This window comes from Aythya fuligula, chromosome 10, assembly GCF_009819795.1.
Source record: "Aythya fuligula isolate bAytFul2 chromosome 10, bAytFul2.pri, whole genome shotgun sequence".
NCBI lineage: Eukaryota > Metazoa > Chordata > Aves > Anseriformes > Anatidae > Aythya > Aythya fuligula.
Genome location: NC_045568.1, coordinates 10,512,545 through 10,524,437, shown reverse-complemented (window position 1 = coordinate 10,524,437; position 11,893 = coordinate 10,512,545). Strand labels below are relative to the sequence as shown.

Sequence of the window (11,893 nt, the reverse complement as noted above, 5' to 3'; positions counted from 1 at the left end):
TTCCTCCTGGGATATCAATAAAGGGATATCAGTAAAGCCAGGTGACTTAAACTAGTGAAATGTGCTCCTGCCCTTATCCTGTTACATGCTCCCAGGCTGCAGATGATTGTCTACCTGGTTGGTGGTGGTTGGTGTTGGTTTGCCAGAGAGCTGTTCAGTACTTGATTGATTGATCTTGCTTGTTCTTAATCTCTTCAAGGTATCATTTTTAGGAAGTATCCTACACAAAGGAAGTATACTTGCAGGAGAAGGAATTATGCAAGTTCAGAAATTAGTGAATAAAAGTAAAATGAATGTTTTTTTTTTTTTTTTTTTTAAATGTGAATTTACAATGTCTGTGCAACATAAACCAAATTTCAGCCCCAGACCATGCCCAGGTATCCTTGCAGGCAGGACAAAGGCGTGCTGTGACAGCGAGTGGGCCAGGCTGAGTGGCCTTTCAGTGACTAATTAGTGTGGGCAAGACAGTGGGCAGGGACAATTAGGGAAACCTGTCCCCAAGGCCTTCAGCAGGTGCTCATGGCTCCCTCCAGGTGTGGCTAGGCCTGGCCCTGATGAGCCCCAGGCCACCTGGAAAGGGGCCACCAGTTGTTGGGTGTATGAAATTATTGGGTTTAATTGCTGCCCCTAGATAAGGAGGCACTGGAAGGGGTTGTGGGGTGAGTTGGGGGTTTTTGTTAAGATTTGGGTGCTGTAGGTGTGGTTGTGACTGGTGGTGCTGTGAGGTGAGTTGTTTTTTTTTTGTTGGGATTTTTGGACTCGATGATCTTGAGGTCTCTTCCAACCTAGAAATTCTGTGATTTGGGTGGCTTTCATCACTGTGGATGTGGTTGTGACCTATCACGATGCATGCGGCTGCTTCATTGCCTCTCGGGGCCACCCTTTGGCATATGTACCACAACCATGACGCCCTCTCAGCTCTTTTACACCACTTTTACTTCACTCCCCAGCGGAGGAAGGCTCCCAGCCCGCGCTGGGAGCTGGCTGCGCCTCTCCCCTCTCCGCGTCCATCTGAACCACCGCGGGGCCGGGCCCGGCTCCGGCCGCGGCTCTCCCCGGGCCGGAGGCCGCGGAACGGCGGCGGCGGTGCCGGCGTTGCCGCAGGGGCGCTGTTGGGACGGACCCTGCCGGCTGCGGCGCCGCCATGGCCGCTTTGCCCCGCGTCCTCAACGTTAACGTGGGCGTCCTGGGCCACATCGACAGCGGCAAGACGGCGCTGGCCAGGGCGCTCAGCACCACCGGCTCCACCGCCGCCTTCGACCGGGCTCCGCAGAGCCGGGCGCGGGGCATCACGTTGGATCTGGGCTTCTCCTGCTTTCGCACCGCCCTGCCTCCTCAGCTCGGCCCGGGGCCCGGCGAGCTCCAGTTCACCCTGGTCGACTGCCCGGGGCACGCCTCCCTCATCCGCACCATCATCGGCGGTAAGGGGCAGCGGGGGCGGCCGCCCCTCCCCGGCCCGGTGCGGCGGGGCTCGGGCTTGGGCTCGGGTCGGGGCTGGCACAGGTTTGGTGGCCTCGTCACCCATCCCCGGGGCCCCTCCAGCACCAGCCCCGCGCTCCGAGGGAGGCTGGCTGGAAAGGGGAGTGCTCCGGTGGTCTTGGCGCAGGCCTGGCCGGTTTGCTTGCAAGCCCTTGGAGAAAAGTTTTTGTTGCGTACAAAGAGTGTTTGCGGTGTGGAAGTGTAATGGTAGCTTCGTTTTCCCCCCTGGTTGAAGCTGCCAGGTTGGTATCCCCTGTGCTGGGAGCTGTGGTGCACCTGGTGGGTGTGCACGTGTGGCAGACCCTGCTGGTGCGGAGGCCGAGGGCTTCTCATGAAAATTGTATGGTTAGAAAGCATCAAGTGGGTTTTAGTCATCTTCCATTTTAGTCTTCGTTGAGGATACACGGAGATTCACCTGGCTGGCTTTAGAGATCATTTTAGGTTAGCTCACCTTGTTCTGTGACGAACAGCACCTCCTGCCTCTGTCTCTTAAAGTTGAGAGCCTGTTGGTGCCTGACAGGGATTGTGGCTGCAGGCAATGCGAAGTACTCCCAGGCTGATAAACTGAAGCTACAGGGGCTTCAGAAAATCCAGTTCCCCTGTATTTGCTGTGCTAGTGCCTCCTTAGCGTCTAGGAGGTGGTAGTTTTGTGTCTTGGCAGCTACGCTGAGGTTCAGGCCAAGTTACTCTTCACGATGTACAAGTTAACCCCCCTTTTGAGCAGTCATAATACATGTAAGTGGTATTAGCAGTAATAACATTGTACTGCTTGCATTTCTTTTGGGTAGAATAATAAATACTTCACTTCTTGATTTCTGCAGCACTGTCAGTGTGCGCTCAATAGCTGCAAGAGAGGAGTGGCTGTGTGCCGAATCCCTGAAATCTGTGGTCTTTGAGTCTTTTGTGCTTTACAGTCTGTTACTGGGCTTAAGTAATTGTAAGCACCTGATTATCTTCTGAAGAGCCAAGTTTATTTTGGCATTTGGTAGCTTTTCTTGGACAGGCTGTAGAGTGACTTGCAGATAGACACTTCTTTCTTTAGGAAACAACTAATCTGAGCGGGGTGAGCTTTCTCTGAAGAGGACTCAGGAAGGCCTGGAAAAATAGCTTTTGTTATCACTTATTTTGGAGTGGTTATTTGATACATAAACTTCTTATTGCTTCCTACTTACTGTTTTTATGAAGAACTTTACAGCGTTTAGTCACAGCTGTCTAAGTTGGTTGAATAAATTAATCAAAAAGCACTATTGATGGGCCACGTTGGGAGAAGAAAGGATGTGGATTAGACTGGGTGAATGATAATTTTTCTTCCCAGCAAGCATGGTTCTTGTACAGGTACCAATTCTGGCACATAAGCTTATCAAACTTGCTTAGTTCCAATTATACCAGAGTACATATTTTAATGAAAATATTTAATTTGTATGACTTACTGCAATCCTATATATTAAACAGAATTGCAAAGAAAATGCAGTATTGTGTTAATACTCAGAGCTAGGAACTTCAGCTGCATGCTTGATAGCATACACATAAATCTTGATATTGGATGCTTATTTGTTTTTACTACCAGGTTTAAAAAGTGAGACCTTGTTGTTAAAACCTGATCTATGCTGCTGGGACTATTCAGTGCACTCTCAATTTTAGTATGTTTCGGTGAAACTGAAGTATATCATGTGTAATAGGATACATCCTTCAGTATTTCGATATTGCCACCTTTTTTCAGCTTTTCAGAAGTGGAAAGCCAGGCCTCCCAGATCACAGTACTTTAAAATTTAGATTTTCATCTTCTTTCTCAGCATAAGTGTTCAGGGTTTGCCATTCCAAGCATTTTCACTGCAACCAAGAAGGCTACTGCTCTTTTTTAGATGCTATGTTTTTCTTCTTACATTTTCTTCTTATGTTTTCTATTTCTAAGGCTTCTAAATAAAATATCAGAGCAAAATGTTCTATCTTCCTATGTTAATTCTGTACGTCAGAGTTCCCCCAGGTCTTGAAGATACCGCTCTTCTGACATTAAGGCCTGAGATTTCTGCAGCTTGAGTTAACCTACAGAAAAATGGGAGTTGGAGGGGCTCCAATAAAGGGAGCAGGATGTGAGGATTTGGAAAGGGGGTGAGAGGAGGGCAGCTTTCTCTTCTGTGTTATCCTCATCTGCATGCAGCTTTTGCTGTTGGGGCTACAGGTGTGAAAATATGCTGCTGCACGCTCTGCTTGAAGCTCTTTCATTGAAGGTTGTGTAAACTGGTTGGATCCCCTTTGAATGCCCTGTTGGGGGTTGCTGTCTGCTGTGGCCAGGTAGCAGTGGCTTTATTCAGTTTGCTAAATCTGCCACTGGGCAACTAGCTCAAGAGGCTCCTTCTCAGGAGCTTTTTACCAGCCTCACAAGAGCAATCAGCAGCCTGTCGTCCTCTCTAACCAGCATCTTTTCTGTGCTCCCAAAATACTCTAAGGGTTAATTCCTCTTCAGTGCAAGGCTGATAAACCCACTTGCAGATCAGCTGAAACTATTTACTGTTCTTTAACATATTTTTGAATCTGGCTAATTCTTGAAGGGCATTTTTCATGGCTGAATGTAGTATTGCATTTTTGTCATGCTACACTAGGTAGCACTTGACCTTGCAAATACTTTTCACAGTCACTCACAGGATGCTTATTTAGAGACAATACCTTAGGATTAAGTGAATGCAGAATATTTGAGCAGTAAGCAAATGGAATGGAAAATGGAAGTCATATTTCATTCTCTGTGGCTGCATTTTTCTTACAAAGCTTGTCCTTGAAAAGAAAACCTATCGAATGCTAAATCAAGTGTGTTTTGTTTTTTTCTAACCTGCATGCTAGGAATTGGAAATGTTGTGAACAGTTCCACCCAAGTTGCTTTCTTAAAGTTTTATCTGGAAGGTGATAGTCAAGCCTGGAATGGAATAAGTGATGGGCACCTGACTTAGTACATCGTGTTTTCTGCGTGTATTTAAACCATGCTGGTTCATTCTTCTGCCACAGACTTCTGTGTCTGATGTCGCAAGAAGGTATTAAGTTACTTTGGATAGTTGCATGGTTTGGACTCTGCTGTGTACTTCATTTATTTGCACTATTCTGAACGGCAGGAACAGAACTTTTTTTCCTAGTACTTGATATGAGTTTCAAGACTTCACTTGGCAGTAGCAGGAGGTAGTCTTTCATACAACAAGTGTTGCTTGTATTTATGGCTGTTCGTAGTCAAATGGCTAAACAAAAAACAAATCTGAATAACTGAATTTTAATGGTCAATTCTTGGCTTGTCACAAGAAGCACTCATATCAGCCGTGCTTGCCTTTTGCACTGAACGAGTGAGTGCAGAGTCCAATGCTGCTTTCCTCAATTGCTAGAGAGAGTTAAGAGGTATCTTGTCAAAATTGCACACTCACTGGGATGAAGTAGTCTCTGTCAGTGCTGTGTTTGTTGTTGTGTTGTTTTGTTTTTTGTTTTTTTTTTGACTTCCATCCTTGTGTTAGATCTCAGCTCTCCAGTCTTTGGCAAACTGACATTAACCAAATCGAAGTAAAACAAGACTTGCTTTTAGGTTTGTGTGTCGCAGACGGTGCATCCAGAATGGTGTCTCCGATGAGTTCAGCAGGGGATGCCCGCAGAGAGGTTATACGAGTTAATCTTCCAGAAGAAATTCAATCCCCATATTTCATTTTAAGACCACTTTGCGTAGCAAAGTAGTCTAACCAGTAGCAGATTTTTTACTTGCTGATGGTTAATTTCATGCCCTACAAAGGGTCAGCACACTAATACAGAAGAACATGATTACCTCACCCCAGCTTCCCCCACACACATGCAGAGAGGGGATCCTGCGGGGTTTGTTTTAGGTGAGCTGTTGTCAGATGCTTTTTCTGTTCAGCTCTGAGATGGGTTCTCAAAAGAACTTCTACAGAAGAAAGTTATCTTTCTTTTACCCTGTGAAGTTCAAAGGATGGGATAGCCTTATAGGGTTTTAATTGGAAAGCTACTGCTTGACCCTGGTTGTCTAAACCTGTGGGGGAATTCTGGCGAACTTGTAGTTTTGTAATCCTTGTGCCTTGCTGAACCTTTGACCTCTTTACTTTATAACCAGAGCTTCATTGTCACCATTTGTCCCTGCAGTTCCTTTCAAAGAAAACTGCCTTGCAAGTGTCTGTTTCCACTTTGCTGCTGTGTTCCGTTAAGGAAGGGTATTAATTCATACCTGATACATCGGAGGGGCCAAGACTTTTGAACTTGCACAAGAGCTTGGGGAGGGGGAAATGAGCATAGCGAAAGCATGTCTTGCTGATGCAAATGAGTACAATGAAAACAGTCTTGGGAGATCAAGGGGAATGTGGGCTTGCTACCAGCATTCAAAGGCGGTCAGATGCAGATTATTTGTAAGATTAACACAGCGCCAAAAGAAGGTACTTTTATCGCAGATTTGTTGTTTTGATGAAGTTGTTGTAAGGTTTTAAGAGAATTTGTAAATTCAGGGTTACCTTTCCATTACTGTCAAGAAAATATACTGCCATCAGTGCCAACCTTTGCTTGTTGACACCTTTGTGAAGATACAACAGTTCCTGTTTTTTTTTTTCCATCCCAGGTGAGAAAGAGCTTTGTACAGTTTTAGAGCGTTATATACATCTTACATTATATATATGGATTATTGTGAATTTTCATAGTGGCCTCTTGATGTTGGCTGTTGAGGGGAAGCGTGTTTTCTGGAGAACAGAGTGCTTTGTGGTGTTCAACAGCTACTCATCTGGTCAGGAAGGTCACTGGGGGGGGTTTTGAGGATTTGCCTGCCATCCTGAAGTGAGAATAACCTAACAAGCAACCTCATTTTCTTGAAAATATTAAACTACGAGTCCCATGTAATGTAGCTTTTCTTCCTGAGGTTTGATGCAGTGAAAATGCTTATGAGTCAAGAGTTCACCGTTTCCAGCTAGCACTCTCTAAACCCTAGTAAACTTGTTGGGTTCACGGTTCAACGTCAGCAATTTAGATTGCTGACATTGCTTTGTGTTAAAAATGCAAATAAACTTTATTTCTGTGAATGAAAAGCCTTTCTCTTGAAATTGCATGCTGTTTTTAAATTCACGTCAAGGAATTTGGTTGGAGCCTGCTACTTGTGAGACAAATGAAAGGACTATTTTTATTGAAATTAAAACGCTTTTTTTTTTTTTTTCTATTAAGTAACTATGTCTAAAGAAGAGGCAGCTGGTATAAAAGCAGTAATACTCTAAAAAGTCCTTTCCCCAACCCCCTGAAATGCAGCTGTGTCTACAGGACATTTCGGCGCACAAGAGGGCAGTGTTTGCTTGCGATGTAGGATCTCAGTGATAAGTATGTAGGGTAACAGGTCAGCAGGGATGGGGTGACCTTACTTGGAAATGAAACAAAATCAAGTAGAAGATTTAGAACTCAACTGTGGCTTAACTTTCTCCTTCCTAAAGAAAACGACCCCTGTCTTTTAAGGAAGGTTAGTCTTACTTCATTTACAATTTGAATAGCGTTTTTATACCTTAAGCAGTAAAAATGCATAGGGTGTCGTCGTCTATATTTCATGACAGAGGCAGGTAACCCAGATGAGATGAAACAACTGGTTTTCATTGAAGTTGCATGTGGGGGGGATGACACTTCATCCACATAAAGGGTCATTTTTTTTTTTTTAATTTTATTTTACAACTATGGAAGATTAGCTAATTTAACCTGTAAAGCAATTGGAAATGCGGGAACCATGAAACTCAGTACACAACTCCTTTATTTTCTTCCCTGTTTTCCCATGTCATTTAACCCTGTAAAAGCAAGGCAGTTGTACTAAATCCACTCTGAATTGTTTCTGTGCTGTGTAGGGCAGCTTGTATATTAGGAGTAGAATGAAACTTGTTTTTAGGTGTGTGTACCAGATACTTTAAAACAGAATAGTGGTCTTTGTGGAATTTTAATCTATCTATATTATAACTTAAATTGTTCTACTCTTCCATTCCTTCTTATTTTTGTGCATATTAATGCTTTTTTGAGTGTAGTAACAGTGAGGCTAGTTTACTTGCCTGTTACGGTTGCTATTTTATGCTCTTCGCTGCTTTTTTTTGATTTGAAGCTGACTTCCCTATTAGTTGTACAGGTTCATTGTGCTCCTAAAGTACGCATCAACTGTTCAGTAACATCAGAGAGAAAATCAGGAAGAGCCTTCCTTTTTTTTCTATGGGTTTAACAGCAAGCCGTCATCTTTTGATCTCAAAAGTTATATTGAATAATTACATTCTCTTCTACTCTCTTCAGAGTTCTGTCATGTTTCCAGTATTCAATTTTTAAAAAGAGTATGTTGTCTGAAGATGTGATTTATCATTTAATTCTCCATCTTAAATGTAGATCGTAAATGAGTAGCTTTATTGAACCGTGTTTGAATGTTAAATTCTTTTGCTAATATGGGATAATTTTTCTGCAAAGCTTGTGAATGGTTGTGTGTGCATACTTACGTGCAACAAAATTGTGCTAATTCGCACTTCATTATTTGACATAAAAACTTGACAGCTTCTCAGGAAAACATAATAACCAAGCGCTGTTATGGTGCTGAGTAACTCTGTTTGATCGCTCTCCCTATTGATGTAAAAACAGAATTTCTTTGTTCCATCATACTGTGTGCTAGCATTCATCAAATAACTGCATGCCTTTTCATTTCATTTTTGTGTCATGTTTCTTCTTGCCTGAGATTTTGTAAGCTCTCTGGGAGAGTGGTTGAGCTTTATTAATCTTTTTTTAGGAGATTTTAAATATTAGCTAATATGAAGTCTTAGAATAGATTTTACTCAGGTATTTATAACTTACTGTAAAATGTGAAGCATCTTTATAATTAATTTAGTTTGACAACAGCAATTTTTAAAGCCTACTTTTCCAAGTAGTATTTTTACTGATGATGGATCTGTTTGCTTGCTAAATGGTCCAATTTAGCAATTCACAGTGGTCTACTTATTAAAGCAGTTTGATTAGGTTCTATGGTATTTGTTCTACAGCTTGCTTTGGAAGCTGTCTTCAATTACTAGATGCAAGTTGAATGATATATTGCTTATGTATAAAACTCACTTTTAAAAACTGGTTCAGCTTGATGGAGCCATGAACTTTGCTTCCTTAATAGGTCTGGGGGGTTTTGTGTGTTTTTTACCGGTAGTAATAGTGTATGTTCTTGGATGGCTGTAGTGGTGTTCTTCAAAGCCCTTAGAAAAACAAAATGCAGATGGAAAAATCTAGAGTACGATGCTAAAACAGACATGCAGCAGATCTTCCAGCTAAGAGAGCAAGCCAAATCTGCACATTGTCATTGTTAACATCCATAAGTGGAATAAATAGTTGTTCCTGCGGTGTGGCAGCTAGTTGTTTTCTGTCTGGGAACCCTGAGGTTGGCCTGGCAAGCAGAAGAGCAAGGACAGATGTTCAGTGGTGGTGACTTCCAGCTGGATTCTTGAACGCGTTGTGTTCTGTGGGTCACAGCTCATAACAGAGCAAAACTGAGCATGAGCTCCAGCAAAGAAAGACTCAAACAGCTCGTATGATAGCCATGATCGCAAAGATACTGTGCATTCAGTGAGAACGTATTCCCAGTGCTATCTGTAAAATTCAGATTAAATAGCCATTCTGAAGTGCTTCCTTTAAACTGTTTGCTTCCAAAAGCATTGCAGGCTAAGTAAATACCAATAATTCTTACTTCCCATCTCCTTATCAGTTATTCTACCAAAATGTTCTTGCACAGCCTATCTAATCACTTCCAAGTGAACATGAAATGGTTAGTGTTGGCTTGCAATTTGAATTACGATCTCTGTTTCAAACTTAAGCTGATTAATTTTACATTAGATTGTAATTATCAGCTTTACCAGCACTAGGGGTGGTTGCAGCCAGACTCCGTGTATGAAGAATATGATCAAGTTGGTGAGTAGTGGAAGAAGAGGAAATAAGAGAGTTTAAACAAAAATGGACTGGTTGTGTTCAGCAGCACTGCAAGGGTAAAGGATGACATGGGAGAGTTTAAAAAATAATAATAATAATAAAAAAAAAAATCAAAGTTTGGGTTTTGAGATTTATAGAATTTGACCTAGGTGAGAAACCAGGCCGCTCACCCCAGCCTTAAGAGAAGAGATGATTCATTTGGACTTAATGTTTTGTTTGCTTAAAAACTTCTTATTTTCTTTCAATTCTTGCCATAAAAGGATCATGAATGTTGTTTTGTTGACTGTAGCTCTGCTTTTTCTGCAGTGCCAGACAAGTGAATTTAATCCAATCCCCTGAAGCGTTTTTTTGTCTTCTGTGCCAAAGTTTTCCTTTGTTTTACGTCTTCTTTGGGATGCAACATGTGGTTGGCATGTAGCAGTAGTTGGTGCTCTCAGATCTTGGGCACTCTTCTTAATTGTGGAACTGCACCTCAATTTGTTGTGCAAAGCTTCAACCGTCTTTTATTTCCACTAAATGTATTGTAGAGCAGGTGGGCATATTTTAGAGATGTTTCCTCTATCTGTAAAATTTGAGATGGTCTTTGAGAACCTGTTGGCTAAGGAAAGCTATAGGAATACTAGAGAATTGCTGGTGGTACTGTCCAATTATATTAACCAGGGTAGGCAAGGGAAAACGTCTTTTGTTGCAGGCGTTTATTCATACTTAAATCTACTTTGGTTATATTAAACACTTCCCTTCCAGCATTATTGCTTTGGAGAAGAAAGTTTCCAAAGTATGCAAAAGCTGCATTTGGAGAAAGAAACATAATTATTGTATTTTCTTTTTTTTGGGATCAAGAGGGGGAGGGAAAATGGTTTCCTTGTATTTAACCGTGCCGTTGGATGGAAGACAAAGCTCAGTCTCTCTTGCTGACTAATGTCATCATCGAGGCATTTTTTTTCTCCCACGGAGCAATTTTGTCTCCATTGAGACCCCCACAGCCATTGGCAAGACCGTGGCCCGAGATTAAATCTCATGCTTGGGTGAAATTCTAATGACTGTAATTGTTTCCTCTTTTCAAGTCTGTGGTCCCTTCATCAAAGAGTGGTGCGGAAATTATGCATTTATGTTGTAAAAGGGGAGGTCATGATTACCTGAACCTGTGGTTGACTTTGGGGGATTCTGTGTCGTGTTCTGGCAGTGGTTATCCACGCTGACATTCCAGTATGCGAAATGATTTAAAGCGTGGCTTAGACTGTGCGTGTAAATGAACGGGGACAGGTCTCAGCCCTTCCTGGGTTTGGGATGCTCTTGCTTGCTGCCACGCGGGTTGCAACCACTCCATCAGCAGCGGTGGCAGCTCTGGTGTCTTTTTATCTCAACAGAAGTGAAGGAAAAGCAGTCAGCATGGCTTGGGGGGAGCTTTCAGCACCTGATCTGCTGCAATTCCCAGCGTATTATAGCCATGAAATTGTGCTGGGCTTGTGTCCCCCAAACAGGAGGGCTCAGAACTTAGCAGCTGGGTCACGGTTAATCCTCGTGCTTGGGTAGTTAGTGATGGTGTCCGAACCCCTCAGCTCTGGATGGGTTGTGTGGGTATGGAGGCTCAGCAGATAAACGTGGGAGTGAGGATACGGGATCATTCCGTGCAGTTTTATAGAGGTGGCTTGCCCAATCCTGCAGGGCTGGAATGTGCACGTGTCTGTGTCACAGGATGGTGGAAGGGTTCAGAGAAGTGGTTGTGTTGCCTGACCTTACCGTGCAGCTCTACATGTATGCAATTTTGGAACCATAGCATCCCCAAACTTCTCTGAAGATTTATGGAAAAAAATCCTATACCGTGCATTAAGCACAAACTTTTGGAGTTTGGACTTAAATAGTTTATGAAGCAGCCTTTAAAGTTTTTAGAAGAGCTGACCAAGAGATATTTTCTTAGGGAGTAAAGAAAATAGTTCAAATGCCATTTAATTTTTTTCTAGGCTGCTCTCAGAGACTAAAGAAACCCCCAAACATAAAGTCACTTTAAAAAGCATTCAGCATCAGAATCTTTCTGATCTCAGTGAGATTATTCAAATGCACAACAACAAATCCCACATGCCACCAGTGCTGGTCATAGAAGTGACCAGCTTCAGGCATATGACATCAAAACTTTGGCCTGTGCCTGGTGATACTACTACTGGTGATTTTTACTTCCATCTGGTGATATAAGAAAAAAACCTAACAACTGCTTATCACCTTTTATCCTCTTATAAAAAAAAATATATATATATATATATGCATTATATATATTATATATATTAAAAAAACACTCCTTAATGCCTAAAAAAAATTTTAGACCAAAATGGCGTGTAAATGCACATATGTATACACACAAATTGCATTAAAAAAAAGTTTTGCTGATCATATTTATTCTTGAATGTGACATACTTGATATTTCTAAATAAAAAGCCATGAATTGGGCATCCCAAAGCAAATTGTTTTGTTCTTTAAGTTTGCTTACTTT

The 11,893-nt window shown here is 42.3% G+C and overlaps 1 protein-coding gene across 1 annotated transcript in view; it reads left to right on the top strand.

Annotated features, from left to right (window-relative positions):
- Positions 1–1,144: 1,144 nt before the first annotated feature.
- The window catches only part of EEFSEC (eukaryotic elongation factor, selenocysteine-tRNA specific), a 121,483-nt gene continuing 110,734 nt past the window's right edge, over positions 1,145–11,893 (top strand). The window contains exon 1 of the mRNA XM_032194345.1: positions 1,145–1,421. Within this exon, the coding sequence (XP_032050236.1) occupies positions 1,145–1,421 (277 nt within the window). The remainder of the gene's footprint in view (positions 1,422–11,893) is intronic.